Below are 23,106 nucleotides of genomic sequence, written 5' to 3' on the forward strand. Positions count from 1 at the left end.
GGCTATTATGTTTGTTTCCTCTAGCAACCCTTCACAGCAGAGGTCCAAAAGACAGTGGGGAATCGGTCAAAATGAGACATATTTATGAAAAAGAAGGAAGAGAAATAAAAAGTAGACAAAAGAAAAAACACGTGAGTCTTAGTAATTGGGGATTGAGTAACCAATGGTACAGTAGGGACTATCTCATACAAATTATCATCTTCCTGCAAATTGGCCAATCATTCTTGCCCCAAAAGAAGCTCTTAGACTTGTGAGCCCTGATTCCACTCAATCACCCTAAGTAAACTGCTGCCTAAAAAGAAACTAATTTTACCATCTATTTCTACAGACTATCATCTGAATGAGTTCCACTTTTATTCATGTCTCTATCCAGTAGAAGAAACTTCCTATTTTCATAGCAAAGGTTTTTATTTGGAAGCATATTCACATTTAATTTGGTTTTAGAAAAACCTTAGTGTTATTCAGCATTTGAGCTAGGCTAAGTATGGAGATTCAAAGACAAGAGTATATAGCCGGCATACTCATGCTGTGATTGTTCTTATCCAAGAAAAAATGACTGCCCATTATTGCCCTAAGCCAAGAAGGGACCCTAGTGAGCATATAAAGATGAGGTTTTTGTCTTTCCCATATCAGGAAAAAAAAAATTTTAACCATCAGGCCCTGGTCAGGTGGCTTACTTTGTTGGAGCATCATCCTGTACACCAAAAGGGTGCAGGTTCAATCCCTGGTCAGGGTGCATAAGGGAGGCAACGGATCGATGTTTCTCTCTCACATCAGTGTTTCTCTCTCTCTCTCTCTCTCTCTCTCTCTCTCTCTCTCTCTCTCAATCAATAAAAACATATCCTCAGGTGAGGATTAAAAATAAATAGCCCGGCCGGCATGGCTCAATGGTTGAGCATCGACCTGTGAACCAGGAGGTCACAGTTCAATTCCCGGTCAGGGCACATGCCTGGGTTGCAGGCTCGATCCCAGTGTGGGGGGTGCAGGAGGCAGCCGATCAATGATTCTCTCTCCTCATTGATGTTTCTGTCTCTCTCTCCCTCTCCCTTCCTTTATGAAATCAATAAAAATATTTTTTAAATAAATCAATAATAAAAATGTTAAAGCATCAGTACAGTCTAGTAAAGAGACAAAAACTTTCCTATATTATTTCATTTCATCCTCAAAACCACCATCCTAGGAAGGTGGTCTTGATCCCTTCTTACCAAAGGCACAAACTGAGACCTAGATTCACATGGACACAGCATCCACCCTGAGCCATATAGTTTCTTCTCTGAACCCTCACAGCAGGGCTTACTTGTGAACTATTTATATGACTCATCACATCTGCCTTGCAGGGATGCAGTAGCCAAACCTGGGTACTGGGAATGCCACAGCCTGCAGTTTGGCTGGGGGTGCTCAGCTGTCAGGAAAGAACTGCTCCAGTGGAGAGAGATACGAGAAAGTACTCTCAGGTGTCACACCATTGCTTTATTACTGCTGTGGGGGGAGAGAGAGAGAGAGAGAGAGAGAGAGAGAGAGAGAGAGAGAGAGAGAGAGAGAGAGAATATGAATGAATGGCATTTCTGTGCACAGACCATTGCTGCTTTCTCCAAGCTCCTAGACTCTTGCTTACAAGGGGATTGAGTCTTAACCAGGAAATCAGCTCTTACCAGACTGATTCCCTATGAGCAGTGAGGAATCCCTACTTCAACTCTTCCTTGTTCTAAAACAGAGATAGCCATTTCTTCCACTCTAGTGTACCTTTATTTGGCTGCACAATCCCTGAGATCTTTCTGACCTCAAAAATCCATTAGGTTTTTTCGCAAACATAATATGAGATTTCTTTTGAGTTGGGGACACTGATCGTCATTGCACTTTTTAAATGAATTTTCAAGGCAGCAAAACAGTGTGAGCAAACTCTAGTTTTAGTACTTGAAGAGAATGAATACGCAGTGGCCATTTGCACAAAGAGCTGAAAATGATTGCAAAGAAATTTGAAGTCATGGCTGTGGCATTCTAGCATAGACATGTAGAGTCTGTTACTCTCCCTTTCACTGGACTGTTAACTCTCAGGCCTTACAGTTCCCTTGGCCCCTGCCTTGTCTTTCTCTCTCTCTTTCTCTGACTTTATTGTAGATCTGAGGAAACGTTTAGTACTAACTAAAGCTGGGTGCTGCCCAGCCTGAGTCTGAAATGCCTGAGAAAGCAGCGCAGATTCCAACTGTAAGACATTCCTTCCACAAGCCTTGGAAACCAGCACCCTGAGGCCGGCAGAGTTCAGAGGGAGCACTTGTAAGTGAGGCTCAGTTATAAACGCCCAAGGAGTGTTTTATTTAGTTTAAACCTGAACTTGAACTTGTAAATGAGTTCCTGGAGAACAACACGGAAAGGCTGATGCAGTAGAACAGGAAGCTGTATTTTAGCGAAGATAATTAACGTCTTTAAAAGAAAGGAAAACCTTCCTTCAAGTATGTGTTTAACTGAACCGCCTTTAGGATAGCACAAGGGGACAATCTGCAAGATCTTTGTGATTGCAGGATCAGAAAGAAAGTTAATATGTTTCATTTGATCTCATCACCAGGCTCTTATCCATAGGGTGACTTAACAAGAGAAATGGATATTTAAAGAGCCAGTGAACGTCTAACAGCCATCCAATCTATAATTGTTTTCATTAAAATATAATACTGAAGGTGTGAACCTGTTCCAAATTAGAGCTCTGTGTATGAGTTATGAGTTTGTTCCTAAGTCTCAATTACCAGGAGAGCACTACCAAGTGGAATTTATCTGAAAACAAAGTAACTGATTTTGTTTGCATGCTCGATTTTACAAAACATAGACTTTTTTTTTATTAAATCCTCGCCCAAGGATATGCTTATTGATTTTAGAGAGAGGGGAAGAGAGAGAGAGAGAGAGACAGAAACAGAGAAACATTGATGAGAGAGAACATCAATTGATTGCCTCCTAGATGTGCCCCCACCAGGGATTGAACCTGAAACCTAGGTATGCGCCCTGACTGGAAATCGAACCCACAACCTTTTGGTATATGGGAACAATGTTCCAACTAACTGAGCCACACTGTCCAGGACTATAAAACACATTCTTAAATCTGTCTTCAGTAATCGTTGCTTTTAAGATCTTCACCATCTCTGACATTATTACTAAAAATGGTAAAAATGAATTACATTTTCTGTGTTAATATGATACTACCTCTGTCCAAGAAGCATAGATTCCTGACAGGGAAACCAAGTAGCTCTGCCGATCACATATATTATGAACATGTCCAAGTCATTGATCAGGCCCTCACACTGACTGTTCGTGCTGCGGGAACTTCGATCACCTTGGTACAGCTCCCCACCCCAGTCCCACCAAGCAGCTTCCCACTCACCTCACCGGGAAATATTCAGGAAGAATCTCATTGTTTGTAGAGATGAATATTGCTTGGCTGTAAATTTAATCTACAAATTTAGAATGAAATAAATCTGAACATAAAAAGCTCTTGCTGGTTCAGCATTAAAAAAAAAAAAAAGTACTGTCATTTGAAACTGCCAGCTCCCCCATGTGGGTTTGTTTTGCAAGTCACGTCTTAACAAAGACAAGTTTTGTTGCCATAAAACCCTAAATCCTGCCACATTTACAGGAGGAGGAGGAAAGCCTGGTTCACCGATCCCTGGTTTGTGCTTTGGGGGATGTCGCCTAGAGTTTGGACAGGGCTCGGAGCAGTCATTCCATTTTTAGCCAGGGTGTGGGCTCACGTGAAACCCTGACCCATCCTGTGCTGCCCAGGCCACATCAGTGCTGCCCTTACTTTAGGCCAGTATTTCAAGGTTTTATCTTTCGACATTTATTTCCTCCCCCAAATGCTGTGGTAACTGGTATACTGGGGCCTGTTTTGAGCCCTGAAGTGACAAGGCTAGAACCCAGGTCTCTGACTTGTTCCACGGCCAAGCTCACTGTAACCTCAGTGAGGGATGTGGACAGTTCAGCCCCTGCCAAGGTCATGTCTGCACTGTTAAAGAGAAAGAGGTGACTCCTGGAACCAGTAAAATCAAAAGGCAGGTGTTCAGGCAGGTAATGGAAACACAGAAAGGGGGTCTCTGTAGAACATATCAGAGCAGCTTTGTGGGTGCCTCAGTCCCCCAGCAGCCAGTGACCGGGCTGGGGCTCGAATCCGGCCCCCAACGCACAGCCCAGTGCTGAGTTGAGAGGCAAGTCCCACTATTCATTCTCATTCTCTCTCTCTCTCTCTCTCTCTCTCTCTCTCTCTCTCTCTCTCTCCTTGAGAGGCAAGTCCCAGTGTTGAGAGGCAAGTCCCACTATTCTCTCTCTCTCTCTCTCTCTCTCTCTCTCTCTCTCATGAATCTGAAAAGTAAGATGCTACAACTTCTGCACATTCTGTCCACATTTTGCCTCCAGGCCTCGGTTCTTTGGCTCAGGACAGAAGCCTTCGATTCCAGCTGCTAAGCGGGCTGGTCATGGTTGAGGTTGAGTGCGTTCTTCCCTTCCTTTCTTAATCCGGTGAATGGAGGAGGAAGGACTGTTGGTTTGTATGGCCTTTGAGGGAGTAGGAGCCTGCCCTAGCTTCTGTGGGGGCTCACACAGGTGGAAAGGGAGACTGGCTTGAAGGGGGGTTGTGGGGAGGCAGGAAATGGATTGGAAAGGGCAGGAGGAAGGACCCGGGGCAGGGAACAGAGGAGGATGAAAAGAGTAAGAGGCAAAGACTTGTGCCCAGGGCCCTGCAAGGAGGCGCCAGCTGGGGTAGAAATGTCCTAAGGTGGCAGGTGCCATCCAGTGCCTAAGGGCATCCTGGCTGAAAAGATTAGTTTGGGGATTCATTTCTGCCAAAGTACCAGATCTCCTGTCATCCTGTTGCAGGATGTCTCTGGGAGAATTTTTTAAAGAACTGGACTTTTCACTTCAGTACTATTTTCCCCCTTACTTGACTTCATCTACCTGCACAATCTGAACATTAAATCTACGTGATAGATTTGCTCTGAACCTGAGTCATGTTTGGAAAGAGCTTTTCAGCGTTGGGGGAGGAGCGGGAGCGGGAACAGTCGGGGAATGATTGTTATAATGTGGCCACGCTTTGCTGAGCTCCAGCCTCCACTCCCACGCCGCTCTTTTTAAACAGGAAAGGTTACCTCCCCGGGCCACCATTGGGCCAGCCCCAAGTGTGACTGTCTGCACTTGTTAGACAACAGGCATTTAATTAAAATTGGAATCTGATGTGTAGAAAACATACTTTTTTTTTCATTTCATAGCTCCCCAGGAAATCATATTCTTCTTCTTCCCTACTCCCCTCAACTCTCCCTGCTGCCAAAGAAAGAAAGAAAGAAAGAAAGAAAGAAAGAAAGAAAGAAAGAAAGAAAGAAAGAAAGAAAGACTAGGGGAAAGATCATTTTAATGTTGAAAATCAAAACGTACAGAGGGCTAGGCTGCCTTCTTTATTTTTGCCTTTGGGGCACACATTAGCCAATAATAAAGCCTGTATTGTATCTTCAGACCAGAGCCAGCTTTTTTATGGCTAACTTCCCATATGGAAAAGGGTTTGTCCCATTTGAGGGCATTAAAATACAGCACTTAATGAATCTGAAACTAAAATCTTTCATCTTACCTTTTGTGCAATACAAGGGGTTACCTGATACCTTCTGATATATGGTTGGACTTTGTGGAATCAAAAAATAGAAAAAGAACAAATAATAAACACAAGGTCCTGGCTGAAAAACAAGCCTCGAAGCCCCCTCGTTGCGGCATTTCCGTAGCGGAGCCACTGCGCACTGTCTGGGCTCCGCCCAGGGACCGGCGGGGCCATGGGGCCAAGCAGATAGGCCCTCCAGACAATTCCATCGGTCCTTGTCCCCTTAATCTCCACGCTGCACCTCAGATCTCAAGCAGCGTCCGTGGCGCGGGCTCACTTTAATGGATAGAATCTATTTTTCATGAAAAAGCAGGAAATAAGCTGTCTCTTTCATAAAAAGATTTACAAAATGTAATCATTGTTGAAATATTCCCTTTGAACTGCCGTGTCCACGGGGGTCTCCGGCTCCCAGAGTCCTGCTTCATTAGAACCCCTCACCAGCGGCTCCAGAAGGCAGGTACACTGGTGGTGCCGCTTTGATGTCTTGAATGAATGAAAGAAAAGCACAATAAAAAAGAGCTGTTGATCAAGCATAAAATACTCTTTAAGCTGACAGAATAGCAGCGTTAACACACCCTAAGCTGCTTTTAGTTTTTCCCTTTTTTCCTCACATTTTCCTGTGCTTTGTGTACAGTGGGGGTTTGTATTTTATAAGAAGTCTCTGATCTATGTAGTATGCCATTCACTAACAAAAACCAAAATAGGATTGTTTCTGTCCCACTTGGTTGCCTGACGACTCCCCCCTCCCACCTCCCCGCTCCCTTCTCCCCCTCACCCCGCTTCCAAGGCATGCAGTTTAGCCTTGCAAGGCAAGGACCCAAATGCCTTTCATAAACTTGAGCCAATTCCTTTTGTGTGGTTGGTTTCACCGCTCTGATTTTAATACCGCAATTAAAGACAGATTTTTATTTTCTCAAGAACTTTCTCTCTGGCAACTGGGGAAATGGAACTGACGCAGCTGCTACTTTTAACTAAGAAATTATATCATTAAGTAAGAGAAAGCCGCCTTGTTGAGCGATGACTTTCTAAAGGCTCTGGTCAGACTTGGGTCTCATGTGGACCGTCGGCCCTGTGCACGTGTTTTAGTGAGAGAGCCCATCCACCCTGGCTCTCTGGTTTCCGGTACTTGCCTCTACCCAGGCATTAGCTCAGTGAATCCCCACAAAACCCGGTAAAGTTGTGATCTCCATCTCACCGAATTTCAAACTGAGACACAGGCGTGCTAACTAACTTGCCTAGGATCACTTAACTAGTACATAACAGTGCACTAGTTAAATGATGGGACTCTGTTAACTAGAACTCCAGAGCCCTAGCTTTTACCACTATGCATTCAGCCCTCCAGTAGGTCTGCAGAGCAAGTGTGAGTGGGCCAGCAAGCACTCTTTAATTCAGACGTCTTCCGTTTACATTTGATGAACATAGAAAGGGAGACCAAAAACAACGTACGCTAGGACAAGTTGGAATATGGTGAAGGAGTCAGACTTTGGAACAACAGTCAGAAAATTGGATTGCGTGTGCACTCTGAAGGTTTGGAGGTGCTGGATGGCTTATTGGGGAAAAAGATTAGTGTTTTCCTGTCTTGAGGTTTGAACCGAAAGGAGGCCTTGGCCGGGAGCAGCACGGTCACTCTCCAGGGAGCAGTGGTTTGGACAACTCCTCTATGCTTGTAGTAAGCAGGCAGCCGTCCATGTTACAAAACCATCGCACATGCTACCGCCGCAGTTGGCTGCAGTTGGCCCTGTTGCAACAGCTCTTCAGTCAGAACTGCCTGGGGTGCCTCGGGGAAACCTGTGTCTCCCTAGGGAGAGCTCCTGTCACGGGGAGACACGGACGCGTGGCCTGAGCATGGACGTGGCACAGCCATGCTAGAAGTCACCCATCTGCAGGCCTTCTGGGGCAGCTGGCACCAGGTCGGGAACCCCGGAGACAGGCTGTTTCTTCCTTCCTTTACTCAACAGTATTAAGTGCCTCCTCTGTGGCAGCCACAGGGCAAGACACTGGGGACGCCCCATGCAAGAAGGTAGTTTTCTTGGGAAGAAAAACAGGTAATTGCAGTTCAGTGACTGTGACAGAGGTACACCTTGGGACGAAAGGCCTAGAGCAGTGGTTGGCAAACTGCGGCTCGGCAGACTGCAGCTCGCGAGCCACATGCGGCTCTTTGGCCACTTGAACATGGCTCTTCCACAAAATACTGGCTCTTCCACAAAATACCGACTTCTGTGCATGGGCCACAAAGTTTCAATCACACTGTACGTGCGCGCCTGCACGTGGTATTTTGTGGAAGAGCCACGCTCAAGGGGCCAAAGAGCCGCATGTGGCTCGCGAGCCGCGGTTTGCCAACCACGGGCCTAGAGAAAGACCCCTTGGAAGAAGGGACTGCTAATCTGAGAGGCGCAGGACTAGCAAGTGTTAACAAAGCCAAGGAGAGGGGCGCAGCTGTGCCAAGGCCCAGCAGGGAGAAGGCATTTGGCTTTGGGGGATCTGGAAGAAGTTTAACAGCCCAAGTGCTGAGTACAAGCGGTGAAAAGATAAGGCCACAAAGGTAAGCCCGTCCAATCACAGCCCATTAATGGTTTAATAGTTTCCTGTACAATAAACAAGTCTTGGTTTAGTGTTATTGAAAACAGGGCTTTCTTTAATTAACAAAATCAGACAAGAAAAATGACCGCAGAGATCAAAGCTTGTGGCTGGCAGTACCAATAACTGACACCTGTGTACAGCATGTCACCTTTTTAAGAAGAAACTAGTGTAAAAAAAACCTCTTTCCTCTCCTGTAGTGCAGACTGGTCCTCACAGCGATCCTCTGAGCCGCAGGACACACAGCTCCTTGAAGTCGCACAACTAGTCCATGGGAAAAGTGGGACTCGGTCCTGGGTCCCTCAGACATTGATGCTCAGCCTCATCAGTTAACATCTATATATATAAAAGCCTAAGTGATTGAACAACCAAATGACCAGTCGCTATTATGTGCACTGACTACCAGGGGGCAGATGCTCATTGCAGGAGTTGCCAGCCCCAATCAGGGCCGGCCAGAGGGAGGGAGTACAGGAGATTGGCTGGCTGCAGGAAGTTGGCTGTGGGAGCGCACTGACCACCCAGCCAACTGGAGGGGGGGGGCAGGGCGGGACAGGGACCCCCACCCATGCACGAATTCAGGGGCAGACGCTCCGACCAGTAGGTTAGCTTGTTGCTGGGGTCCGGCCGATCGATCGGGACTGAGCGAGATGGGCCGGACACACCCTGGAGCCCTCCGGTGGTCCCTCTCTGGCTGGCCAACCTCTCACATTCCTCCCCAGCCCAATCATGCAACGGTGGGGTCCCTCGGCCTGGCCTGCACCTTCTCAAAATCCGGGACCCCTCGGGGTATGTCGGAGAGTCAGTTTTGCCCAATCCCGCAGGCCAGGCCGAGGGACCCCACTGGTGCACGAATTCATGCACTGGGCCTCTAGTAGGTTTATAAAGATCCCAGTGTGAGGCAAGCAGGATACCAGCACATTGAAGGACATAGTCTAAAAGCTAGCACCTTTTTTCTGAACAATGCCTTAAGAGCAGGCACCCTGCTCTTATTGTACTCCTCATTTCCCCGGAGTTCGCCACATGCACAGCACCGAGCACATAGTAGGACTTGTTGAATGAGTGAAGAATAATGCTCCAAACTGGTGTATGCTAATGTGAGAAGCCAGAAGTATACTCTGAGGCCCTGAGCATTCCCATTGTATTGGAAGGGGGGCGGGAGGCTACCAGGCTTTAGGCTGATTTGCCAAGGACAACTCATTTGGACTAAACAGTGGACTTGAGCTCATCCAAACAAGAGCAGGAAGCCAAAAATGACTAACTGGATTAGCGTGACCCAGCGGAGATGGAATCTCCTCAAGAGAGAAGTCAACATGGTGACCACAACTCACGCAGCGCTGGTCGGATGCACACTGCTTGGTGGCTGAGGGAGAGCTAGGCCTGCTGGGGGGGCCTGAGAGTGGAGGGAGTGGGGGCAGAGGCCTCTCGGGTGTGAATGTCCTTAAATAACCCACCTGGCCTGGAGAAGAAAGCGGAGTGTCACACCCAGTTCTGGATTCCACATTAACAACCTCCTTCCGCAGTGTTCAACTTTGCCCTTGAGGTCCTTTGTTTAACTTTTTAATTTGCAAAACAGATTCTGCTGGGTCACAGTCTGTTCCGTCCTCCCCACCCCACACCCCACCCCCACCAGCACCCTCTCTCTTTTTTTGGTTAAAGTAAAATATAGCTATCTCAAACAGACTTGTATTTCCTTCTGTTGCTAAAATATACATCCGGCCCTCTGAGTGAAAAGGGTTCATAACAGACCTTTAAAAAAGTTGTTATTTGAATGTTTGTTGTTACTAAGGAGTCGAGTCTTCCCCCAGCAACCTCATGACCAAAGAGAGGAAAATAGACTCAGTTTCCTAATTGCTCTCCATGCGGCACAAGAAGGAAAGCGCCGGCCACTGTCGAAGGCACCTACTACCATTTCAGGCTTCCTGTTTCGGATGCAGCCGGATAGATTTTGTTTATGGTTCATAAAACCTGACTACTGTGAATAGTCCAGAATTCTGGCAGAATGGGATCCGAACTTTCATGGAGCTGTAAATTAAGGGGCGGGAAGTGTGACAAAACTCCTTAGAGAATGGTGAAAAAAAAAAGTCGCGCTGCAATGGTTAAATGAAATTTTATAAGCACATTCAGTGTGGAGCTGTTTTGCATTACATGAGTTGAATACCTTAGAGACGCCACATCTGCAGGCACTTTATTAAATCCTTAGTCAGCACTTTCCAACCTGATGAGATTACTTCTTCATTTGACTGGAGAAAAGGAAAGCTGAGCTCTGGTCCTGGACTGCAGATTTCTTTTGATGTTTCACCTTGAACAGGGGGAGAGGACAGTTCCCCCCTACGATCCCCCCAGCACATCCCAAACTGGAGGGACTGTGAATGTCACAGAGCTATTTTACTTACCCGGAGCCTTTGTGGGAGTGTGGATTTATGGACTTCCAAACAACTGCAGCAGAGTGTTCCCCAGGAAAACATAGATCAAAGCCCCGTGTTTACTTCCTTAATGTAAATGTATCCAGATAACATCATCCTATATTGTATTGCAATATTAGGACTCACTGCAGATAAGGGACAGAGATTCCTTTGTAGTTCGTCTGGATACAGTAGGTTAGATGAGGGGCTATAAAAAGTATGAAGGCAGAACCCATAGGAAACCGAAGCTGATGTCAGTAAACAGCTGAGGACGATTTTTTTACTCTCCATAAATGAATTTTGTTTAATGTGGCAACATTTTCCTAGTGGTTTGCTACTCAACCCCAACAATTTAACAATCTCCAATTTCTTTCATATTTTTCTTGTATGACCCAAGAAGAACGTGCTCAGAATTGTTCTTCAAGGAATGTTTTGAACCTTGCAGTGCTTGCATAATGAATTTTACAAGAAAATGTCACAAGAGAAAATGGCTTTTTCCAATCATGGAGGTTTATAGAAATTGGGTGGCTTATAAATGTGCAACTATTACACTCACTATAACAGAATTGGGGGTATTTCCAGCTACAAACTGATCATGAGAAAATTCGGGAGTATGCATGAATATTTATGATGATGATGATTATCATAACTGTTTATCTGCCATCTCTGCAAACAAAGGATTTAATCGGAATCAGAGACCTATTTCAAAAAAAAAAATTATCTGTATGGTTCCCCTAACCCAGCCCCCTTCCCATTCTGGAAAGCCTTGGTCAAGTAGCGGGTTAATTGTCATGAAGATTAGTGTGATGTTGAAATAAGTACTAATGGTCAAATTACAGGAGTGAAAAAGTTTAAGAATAGGTTTTGGTTCAGGCCTGAAAGGGTTAATTAAGTTTTTTTCACAGGTTATTAAAGACCCCCAACCCAAGCCTTCAGGAGTCATATTGACACCCCACCACAGGGCAACTCGCTCCTCTATTGACATGTTGCTGGTCTGAGCACAATAGCCTTCTGTGTCTGCAAATCATTGCTAAAATCATCTCAAGGAAAAAAAAAAGTTTGAAAGCTTTAACGTTAGACAAAAGCCCAAGAGCTGCAGTGCGCAGCTCAAAACCCCAGAGTCAGCAACTTCTATTGATTAAAAACTAACCTTTAAAGTAACTCTGAGAGTGTGTGGTTAGCATTTAAATTTAAACATGTCATGAGTTGATTTGTGTTACTGAATACCAACTCAAAAGGAGTAACATTCACATCGCTTTTTTTTTTCTAATTCCCTTAAGCAGCTAAAGTATTTCATGAAATGTCAATAGGGCAAAAAAGAAAAAGGGGAGGGGGGGGCACTGCGGGGCCTTGTAGTTTTCTTTCCCATGCAAATATTCACCCCCCAAAAGAAAAGTGTGGAGAGCGAAACACAATAATTAGTCCTTTGTCTAACTTTCCCAAGTGCCAGAGAAAGACAGATTAATTAAATATACAACGGTGTTGGTTTTTGGAGTGGGGGTCCTGCTTGCTGTGTAGGTCATAAATTAGGCAGAATAAATACTTCAATGTGTTTGCAGTGGGCCTGCTACGTCAGAGCCACTGGAAGGTTGGTGGGAGGAGAGCAGAGGGTTTCTTGCTAATGATAGTCACGTCTGGGTCTGTCTGGTTGCTCTTAGCAACCAGACATGATGTAACACCAGGATGAACTTGAACTTGGGGGACTTGAAAAGAGAACAATAGACCAGAGCAATCAATAAAGCCTATTTCAGTGAAGGATTACAGAGCTGCTCTGGGGTAACCTTGTCGGCAAGGCACACTGAATAGTAAGATGTGTGAAGAAAACTTTTTTCCCCCTGCTTTGCTTTTTAAGAGAAGTGCAGAGGCACTGCAGATTTTTGTAGTGCGCTGAGGTTGCATCCAGAAACTGTGGTGTGGAAAACTGCTCCCCCTGCTGACTCACCGGGTCCCAGGCGTTGGCTTCCAGAACTGCCAACACTGTGTCAAAGTCTGGAATTTCACAACTGACTGAGAAAGTGTGCGAACAGAAATTATGAGCATTATTTGTGGCACCCAAAGTTGGACACTGTTTTGTTGAAGAGAGGACTCGGCTCTAAGGTGGAGAGCCTGCTAAAAAGACAGTTTGGAGTCTGCGTGGCTCTGCTCCCTCTCTCCCTCGCCTTTCTTTTGTCCAGCTAGATTTAGGCCGTGTGCATTTGCCAGGATGATTTCCTTTCAGGACACAAGAGGCCTTATTGTCTTCCTCAAAGCATGTGGTCAGAGAATAACTCCTCAAAGTATACAGGATGAGTGGCTTTTCGGTTCGGGTTTAGGTTTTTTCAAGTGCTCTGGAAATCAAAGGTGACTTGTGTGACCAGGAAATCTTATACCAACCTCCACGTAGCTATCATTTTGCCATTTATCCTGGGGATCAAACGAGTCCTCACTTTACCTAATTGAATCTCTTGGATACGAATGAGCCTCCATCTGACCGGATCAACCCCAATGTAACCCTTTCTTGATCCTGTCAACTCAGAGGTTTTAGAAGCATTCACTTTCGCTAGAAGTTGATGACGTTTCTGTGAATAATGATAAATGTGGTGAATTTGACCAGGGTATCTCTAGAGAAAAGTTGGCAAAAGCCATGTACTTTTTTATTTCACTTGAGAAACTGACTCTGATATTAAACTATGATTGGCCATTTTGTTGAGCTTACAGAGAAAGACATGCCAGCATATAAAGGGAGGTATAACCAGACTATTGCCCCAAACTAACCACCTAAGATTTATGAGAGAAAATGGTAACTGGGCCCAGCAGGCATAGGGAAGGCTCTAAATAAATGTTGAATGAACAAAATATGAATGCAAGTTATGCATTCCCTTGGCACATCCCAGTAACTAATAGGGTGAAGTTTTGATTATTATATGTCATTTTTGAAGCCATTGTTTTAGACATGCTGAGCAGGAAAGAGCATTTCACATCATCAAATCTACCTCATGCACATAGAAGGAAACTGAGTATAAGAGAGATGCTGTGACTTGTCCAAAACCACCCAGGACTCTCAGTATAGCTTTTTTTCCCACTTTGCCTGCACTTATTCTTATATCACTATTTTTTAAATTTTTTCAATTACAGTTTACTTTCAGTATTATTTTGTACTAGAGGCCCGGTGCATGAATTCATGCATGGGTGGGGTCCCTCCGCCTGACCAGTGATCAGGGCCAATTGGGGCCATCTCGCTAGGGGGGGAGGGAGGGAGGGAATGTGGGAGGTTGGCCGACCACGGGAGGCTGACTATGGGAGTGCACTGACCAGTAGGGGGCAGCTCCTGCATTGAGTGTCTGCCCCCTGGTGGTCAGTGCACATCATAGCAACTGGTCGACCGGTCGTTCGGTTGCTTAGGCTTTTATATATAGACTAGAGACCCGGTGCATGAAATTCATGCACGAGGGCAGGGGGGGGGGTCCTCGGCCCAGCCTGCACCCTCTCCAATCTGGGACCCCTTGAGGGATGTCCTACTGCCCGTTTAGGCCCAGGATCGGGCCTAAACGGGCAGTCGGACATTCCTCTCACAATCCAGGACTGCTGGCTCCCAACCACTCGCCTGCCTGCCTGCCTGATTGCCCCTAACCGCTTCTGCCTGCCAGCCTGATCGGTGCCTAACGGCTCCACTGCCAGCCCAATTCCCCCTAACTGCCCTCCCCTGCAGGCCTGGTCCCCCCCAACTGCCCTCCCCTGCAGGCCTGGTTGCCCCCTAACTGTCCTCCTCTGCAGGCCTGGGTCCCCCCCAACTGTCCTCCCCTGTAGGCCTGGTCCCCCCCAACTGCCCTCCCCTGCAGGCCTGGGTCCCCCCCCCAAACTTCCCTCCCCTGCTGGCCATCTTGTGTCCACATGGGGGCGGCCATCTTGTGTGTTGGAGTGATGGTCAATTTGCATATTGCCTCTTCATTATATAGGATATATATAGATAGATAGATTAGTTCCAGGTATACATGAGAGTGGTTAGGCAATCATCTACTTTACAAAGTATCCCCATCAATATTTCCAGGACCCACCTGCACCATACATAATTATCACAGTATTATCGTCTAGATTCCCTTTGCTTTATTTTACATCCCCATGATTGTTTTCTAACTGCCAATTTGTATTTCTTACTCCCTTCACCTTTTTCACCCAGTCCTTCTCCCCTCTGACAATCACCAGTCTGCGCTCTGTGTCTGTGAGTCTGTTTCAATTTTTTTTATTTATTTTGTTCTTTAGATTCCACATGTAAGTGAAATCATATGGTATTTCTCTGACTGACTTATTTCACTGAGTATAATACCCTCTAGGTCCATCCATGCCTCTCAAGTGCTAAGATTTCATTCTTTTTTATGGCTGAGTAGTATTCCATTAAATATATGTAACATAGCTTTTTTTTTTATCTATGAGTCTGTTGATAGGCATTTGGGTTGCTTCCATATGTTGGCTGTTGTAGATGCTGCTGCAAAGATAATAGAGTGCATAAAGGAGTTCATTATTCTTATATCACCGTTGATCATCTGTGCCTCTTAAGAGAATGCAGCAATAACATCTTCGGTGCCTACATCTCATTGAATAAATGCTGTGAAAAGCATCAAAGGAGACATTCATCACCACACGAAACCACTCCCCTCACCAATTCTTCATTTGATCAACTTTTCTTTATTGAAAACCTTCTATTGCAGGCACTGTACTAGGCACTGAGGATCCAATGAAAAACAAGGTGATCCAGTTTCCTGCCCTTGTGTTGCTGTCCTCACCAGACTATAAAACCAAGGGGACATAAATACTTTATTTTGTAGGACACACTCTGAACGTTAGCAAACCCCAATGGAGACACTGAATTTCAATTTTAGAGGAGTAAGATCAGTTTCAGTGTCTCAAGATTTACTACTGTTTGTGGCTCCTTTACTTTTTCCATGAATCCCCCCTTTATCCCTTACAGATCCTGATTTCACAGTTGGAAGGACAACTTGTAAATATATTATTTTCTACATTGAACCTCTAATTGCTCTTTTCCTTTTCTCTTCCAGTCCTGGTACCTGGGATAAAAGTCGAAGTGTCCCACCATCCACCAGACAGACCACCTGACCCCTTCTCAACTCTGTAACATGGACGCATCCTCAACCCAGCGCGGTTACAACTTCACTGTCAGGGGAAGGGGAGAATCAAATCAACTTGTACATGGAAACAGCGAGCATTATGGTCAAACAGCAAAGGCCATAACCTTTTGGGATTTTTTTTTAACTACTTTTGGGACTGTTGTAATTTTCTCATATGGTGCTGGAAATGGCTGGGCTTTGTAACATATGAAGTGTTCTCATGGTGGCGTGAGCATCAGGTGATGTGGCTAGAGGAGGTCTACCCTTGCTCACTGACTTCCATTGTAACACACTTTCCTTACGGAGCCTGGCCGTTTCACAGTATTCCATGAATTTACCCACACAGGTGTGAGCCTCCGCGAGCAATCAGGAGGCACATGGAAAACTAAATCTTTTGTAGTAGCTGAGATCTGCAATATATAACTTACGGGACAGTCAAAGGGCAATGTTTTTCTGTAACATATTGGAAAAAGAAAATGCAGTTATGTTCCTTTTTTCCTTTTTCTGTTAGCTTGGTTTGGTTCGGCAGTCAGCAGTTCAATCTATAACATGGCCCTCAAGGACAGTGAACCCACTCACGTTGCAGAACAATTCCGAAAACGGCAAACTACTACTACTATTCAGTTTTGTAAAAGTTTTGAAATGCTGCACTTACGTTAAAAAACAACAACATTTTTTCAACAATTTCAACAATGACACACAAATTCACATGGAAATGGGGAAGATGGTCTGTTTTGACAGAAACTGACAGGAATCAATCAAAACAATCGAATTTTGAATTGAGTAAAGTGCAATTTCATTGGATAGCTAAATATCTTTGTAAGATAGAGATTGTTGAAAATTCTATTTTTGTTTTTCAAGTCCTTCCACCCCAGGACTCTAAATTATTGGGGTAAAAAACAGCCTTGCAAGAAAAAGGGGAGCTATTTTTGCTTTTTATGTTTTTTATTGTTAAACTTGTATCCCTTTAAAAACTGAAGGAAAATTTAAAAAAAAAAACAAAAAAACAAATCTAATGGTGCTTTTACCACAATATGTTAACTACATTAAATGCTAATTAATTATTTTCTGTTATCAAAGCACATAAGTAAAATGAAATCATGGTATCTGTTAATTTCATAAGCTAGAAGTCACTATAATGGATTATGCCAATTCTGAAAATTTTTACATGTATCCGGCAACATAGGATTTATCAGTTATCAGACACTTCATTGTACCAGAGATTGTCCACAAATTTTAAAGACCTTTGCGCCCCTGAACTGGGCTATGGGAAAAATCATACTAATAATGAAACCAATACTGACACAAATGCTGGTGCCCACTCAGATCAAGGGTACTTGTTAGGGAAAAAAAAAGTTTGCACCCCCAAATGTCCTGTATCTTATGTAAAAAAACACACAAAAAAAGACAAAAAAAATAATAACAAAAAAAAGTGCAAGTGATTTTTCTACCAGACAGTGAAGCACCCCTTTGCTTCCCATGCAACTTCCAGAAGATTTCCTATACTATACATATATATACGTTCTGGTTGGCAAGCCCTGCTGATCAGAGAAAGTCTCTGCATGTTCTAGTGTTAGTAACTAATTTTTATATAGTTAATGTAGGATAAAGTAGAGTGCATTAAGACACAATATTGTAATCCCTACTCTAGGCACTTGCCTTTAAACTATGTTTTCCAGCCCTTCAGAAGGGTTCTACTACTGTCCTATACAATCAAGTAACTGAAATTCTTGGGAAGACACTTTGCTCCTCATCTTTCCCCCCCAAAACAATGTTGTTTTGTTTTGTTTTTTTTCCTTAATTTGCACGAAAACAAAAATTCCATATCAATGTGCCTTGCCCTGGATAGCGATTATTTGTGGAATTGTTGCACATGCTCCTCTATTGAAAGGGGGTTTTCCCTAGTCAAGCATTTGGAGACACTTTTTGTAAATGTGACTTTTATGTCAGCCATTGTCAGTTTCAACATCTAGAACTAAATAGAGAGTTAGTCGTTCCGCAGATAGGAGTAGTCTTTATTGTCCTCTGTGGTCAGTGGCAGTGCTATTCTGAGATCTGTAGATGCTTAGAATATCAGTATTTTGGATGTTGCTGCATTTTACAATTTATTTGGAGTCTTCCTTTATTTCCCCCAACCCCAGATATATGAAAATATGCAATACCTGCTTATATCGTGTAGAAAAGCTTAGCGATGATTAATTTTTCTTTTATTTTTTTTATTTGACCAAAGTCGGTGCTGCACTTGACGCAGTGTGTTTTGGGTGTTTGTCTTTGTACTTTTGTTGTGATTTTTGAATGCACGTGCGCAGGAAGGGCTCCTCTTAGAGAAGCAGTCAAACTGTGAAGCACTAAGCTGACCCTGCTTCAAGCAATTTTGTTTTTACAACTGTTCCTTTCACAAGCAAGCCTTAAAAAAAAAAGACAACTTCCTTTTTCTTCAGCTCCCACACCCCATTTTTCTTAGCAGACTGCAGTCAATCCACATTCAATAAAAAGTATATAATGCCCATTTTTATATGCACGTTTTTAAACTTCCAAGTTCTGAAAATTGTTTACTGGTTATCTCTATTTAAGGAAAAAAAAATAAAATAAAACATTTTGGATTTTCATATGTGTCTGATAAGTGGTTGAATAGTCGTTTGGCGCTGTTGTATGGTGTGGTTGTCAGTATATGGTGTCACTTCCTATAGCCAGCCAGCATACTTTGCCTTCCCCCTATAGCACTTAGCTGGGCATTACTTTATGATGACATATGTGCACTAAAAAAAAGAAAAAAGGAAAAAAAAAGAAAAAATAGCAGCTTTCAGTGCTTCACAGTGAAGGGAAAAAGCCTAGACAAACATTTTGTCAGAACCTTGCAATAAGCCAAGGTATTACCAGTAAATTGGTTGTATATACAATAAAATTGCACCCTTTTTTTAAAAACAAAACAAACTAAGCAATAGTTTGGGCAGTTTTAGTTGTTTTTAGTGAGCATGTTGTAGTCATGACTGCAAAGAGAGAGAATAAACTGCCCACTCAGAAGATATGTAATTTGTATTGTTGTATAGTTTTATTGATTACATTGATTTATTCTACCCTATTTTATAATGCAGGACTTTTGTAATGTTGTTTAAATGAGGAAAAATTTCTGTCAAATTAGCCTAGTGAAACTTCCAATTGTTCATTATAAAGGCAGCGTTCATAGAATTGCTTTCTTTCTCCCCCGCCCCGCCCCCTTTGGGAACTGGATTTAAGTTTAAAACTTTCCTGTTTCCTTTTTGTTGTAAGTATTTAAATACAGTTATTTTTTTTCTCTCAATGGTATAGCATATTCCTATGCTTGAGAAGTATAGGTCTACTGAAAAACCATTGTAAATGGACGTTACAGGTATGCTGTATTTTTTGAAGGTATTTTGTTGTATTAAGTTTGATGAAGCTAAAATTAGGGAAATCTGAACAGATTTGCAGGAAGAAAATGTTTTAAAGGCTTTAAAACATTAGGGAGGCAGTCTAGGGTGAAAATGAACAGGGGTTAAGTATTAAATACACTAAGTTACATTTTTGTTCCTTTCATTGTCCAGAAAGCAGCAGGAAACTGTAGTTCAGTGGTGATCAAGCAGGAAAGAAGCAACACCCACCGTCCGCGTGTTTACCTTGTTAGAGTAGAAGCCCAGAAAGACCTTTGAGGAAGGCGTGGGGCCCGTGGGACCGGGTGTGTAGACTGACAGACAGACAGACAGACAGACAGACGGAGGGCTATCGGCATTGGAAGGCCCCGCCCTCCATTCAGAGACATATTTCAATGTTTTCTCTTCCGTCACATGGCATTAACAATATTGGCAAAGATAACTTCCTCAAGTCACTCTCCTTTTTTTCCCCCTTTGGGAACTGAAGTCAGAGGCACAAACACTAAATCCGAATAGTTTTCTACCTACTTTTTTTTCTGGCCCCTCCCCCTGCCACAAAAATGCGCCTTTTCTGATCCCTCCCGCCACTCTGCCATCCCTGAGGCTTTTTCTTTTCTTTGAGATCTGAACTCACTTTTCCATTTCTTCACACCCCGGCATGAACAGCTATTTAGTACCAGCTTCTCCCCACCCCCACCCGCCCCTCAGTCAGGCGCGGGCTGCCGGGCATCTGCCCCAACACCTGTGCCCTTCACTCGGACAGTCCAGTGAGCAGGGACCCTGCCTCTCAGAGGCGTGGCACTCAGCCCGCCCTCGGGCATCTGCAAATCCCCTGGGGAAGTTGCTCCTGCCCTTTCAAGCTCATCCCCACAGGCCTTGCACCCTGTAGTCCGTGTCAGGAAGTACTGAGGAAATCTGGATTAAGAAAAGCATTTCTCCCTTGGGATTCTCTGGGGGGAGGGTTTCTGAGAATGCAATTTAATGTACTTTGCATCATGTCTCTGGAAATACTTTGTCGTCCATGGTGGTGGTGGTGGTGGTGGTGGTAGTTTCTCTCTCTCTCTTCTATATCTCTCTCTTTCCTTTATTTTTCTTTTTTTCTGGTAGCAGGCCTCCCATAGAACAAATTGCAAACACACTGACATGGTCACGTAAGGAGAGCTTCAGTGGCACCTCACCCCCTCCCAGACCCGTCCTTGGCCGGTCTCAGTCTCAGAAAGCGGCCCTGCCCACGGGCAGAGCTTTCATTCCTATCGGCTCCCGAGGCCAAGTTCGTCCTGAAGTCAATGCATGTATTTACCATTTGACAGCCAACCCACTCTGCCTTCTCCACGTCCAAGGCTGTGCATTCGTCTAATTAGTGTCATGTCTGTTTTCCTTTCATTTTTCCCAATAAAAAAAAAAGAGCAGTGGGATGAAAATTGCTTTGATATATAGCAGGTAACATTGAAGCTATTCCATAGCACTTAACTGTAGTGAATTCTGTGTCACCAATTCTGAAATCAATTTAATGTTTCATGCAAATCCATTACATGGTGCTATTACAGGCTGACAAAATGATTTACACCAATGTGACAACTTGGGCTCAATTCACTCTGCTTTCCAACAGTGTAAATGCATAGCAGTGTTTATCTGCATGACAACTATGCACTAATCTGTCTGAAAAAAAAAAAAGAACTATATCAACTTTGGTATCTACTTTCCGTTTACTTCAATCCTTGCCTTTTTGGTCATTGTTATAATGCCAGCTTTAGGACAGAAAGAATTATAAGAAAACCAGCATAATACCTGATATATTAAAATGTAGTGCCTGTGAAATCTGTATTATATTGCTCTTCTGAAGTAAGATTTTTCTACACCGGTAGCCTTCGCTGTCAGTCAGTCAGGACCTTCTGGTATAGGTGATGTAAAATACCCGTACAATATTAATGCATGCTACTCCATAATGCTTAGTGAACTGTATGAATATTACTCAAAGTTATGTTAGTCTTTTTTTTCTGACTTGGTTCTTGTCAGCTAGGTTTAAAGGTATTTCACTGAGAACGCAAATTCTGTCTCTTCTTGATTTCGACTGTTTTCAGTATTTTGGAGGTATACATTTACTTAAATTCAGTATTACTTGTGTTTTTGTTTTTGTTTTTTGTTTTCTTTTTCTTTCCTAGGGGACAGGCATGGGTGTTTGATTTCAGAAATCAGGCCCTGGCAAGACTTTTGTCTAAAAACGACGGTTTCTGAATTTCAAGAACTGCTGCAAACACCCTCTTGCGGACATTTCCAGGAGAGGGGCGTTCTCCTTGCCCGCCGCCGAAGCTCCGCTCGCCCGAGCGTTTTCTTAGTGGACAGTGCTCAGCCAGGTACCCATGCTTGATCCGTCGTCACACCAGACTTCCTCATACGAAAAGGAAAAAAAAAAAACGAAAAAAAAAATTCTTTAAGAAATCACTTGGCTATTTAGTTTTATGCACAGTTGCAATATTTTCTTCAAAAATAAAACTGTACAAACTTTGGGCCCGATTCATACGAAAAAGACATTTGCTATTAACACGGGATTTTTAAAATAGACTATTTTGGTCTCAATTTGAAAGTATTTTCCAAATTAAATAAATTTCACCTCATTTTTTTCCTAAATGAGTACCCACCTGTGTTTTATGCCCCAAAGGGCTATGAGGGGGACAGGAGAGTGGGGAGCAGATACCAGAAACGCCCAGGAAGATGAGGGTGACACCTAGACCCGAGCAGGAGGGGTGGCAGCGAGTGCCAGGCAGCACGGGTTTCACATGTGGACTCCTATGCTGTTTAATTAAAAAAAACTAATTTCCAAAATGTGTCATCACCAAGTCCTACTGTGTGAACTTTTCTATTTTTAATCCCTGAGGACAATAATGTCCAAAAAATCAGGCTGTTTTTCCTGCTGTTTTGATGCTCCACTTCTCAAAATAACAAAAGTTTTTGTTTTCCCTTTGATTCTATTTGTTATTTTTTTTATTATTTTAGTAGGAGTCTATAAATTAGCACTTTAAAAAAACACACACACACAAAAAAAATCTCAACCCACGGTCGCAAGGCCACTGGCTCCTTGGGGATGGAGATTTGAGAGCTGCCAGCTTCATGCTTCTGCCCTCCTCTCAGATGGCATCGCTGAGATGCTAACTAGCCCTAGAGCCAGAGCTTCATCAGGTTCTAGGAGGTCCTCGAGGAAGACTTTCAAAGGCAAACACACACTCCCCTTTCCCCTACAGCCATGACCTCTAACCCGGAACAGAGTTCACTGGGGACTTTTCCACCACCCTTGGAAATCTGTCCATTCAAGATATCTCGGTTTTACATTTCAAATTGGGGGGGAGTGGGGGGATGGAACATTTCCAATGATAAGAGATCCGTTGTGAAACTGAACACTCCCGTGTTAATAACTTGGTTTGACATTTGTTTTTATGAGCCGGGCCCCCTGTGCCTCTAGATTACTTGTATTGACTTTCATAGTTAGCCTTTTAGTTTTACTGTGTTCTGTGAAAATTTGTAATTGGTTGAGAATCACTGTGGGCGTCCATTCTTATTCAACTAAATCTCCACAGGTTTTTGAGCTGGTGTGGATTAGATTAACTCTTGTATTCAACCATTAGTGCTACCACCTTCTCACATTACAATACAATTACTGGAAGCAAGTACTGCATTTCCTATGCAACAAAAAAGGAAAAATAAAAAATTGCTAATGCTATGGAAACTGTGTCATCATTTGCTTTCAGTCATGCCTGGGTGGTGGTATCTGAGGGCCAGTTATGGGTGTGGATCGAGGTTCCCCCGGAAGACTGGTCTTTCTGCACCGTGGAGTTCGTGTCATCCTTGATGGATGTCAGGCACATGACACCCTTCCCAGAGCTCTGATGGGCAATAATGTTGGTTTTTTTCACCTACTTGGACAAATACAGGACTTTACACTCGCATAGTGCTTAGTATGTGCCTGATATTGTTCTGAGTGCTAAGATGCCATATAAGGAGTCAGGAATGAGTAACTGTAG

At 43.7% G+C, this 23,106-nt stretch overlaps 1 protein-coding gene across 6 annotated transcripts in view; it reads left to right on the forward strand.

Moving 5' to 3' along the window:
• NFIA (nuclear factor I A) overlaps positions 1-22,805 on the forward strand; it is a 369,193-nt gene extending 346,388 nt beyond the window's left edge. For 4 of the 6 annotated variants that reach the window (XM_014456716.2, XM_023754653.1, XM_023754654.1 and 1 more), the window contains one exon: positions 15,633-22,805. In XM_014456716.2, coding sequence (XP_014312202.1) covers positions 15,633-15,650 — 18 coding nt within the window. In that variant the 3' untranslated portion in view covers positions 15,651-22,805. Of the gene's footprint in view, positions 1-24; positions 91-5,243; positions 5,484-15,632 lie in introns of those variants that run through there. The other 2 variants (XM_023754649.1, XM_023754651.1) reach the window with 2 other exon arrangements.
• The last annotated feature ends 301 nt before the right edge of the window (positions 22,806-23,106 follow it).

This window comes from Myotis lucifugus, unplaced genomic scaffold, assembly GCF_000147115.1.
Source record: "Myotis lucifugus unplaced genomic scaffold, Myoluc2.0 scaffold_63, whole genome shotgun sequence".
In the NCBI taxonomy this organism is placed as follows: domain Eukaryota; kingdom Metazoa; phylum Chordata; class Mammalia; order Chiroptera; family Vespertilionidae; genus Myotis; species Myotis lucifugus.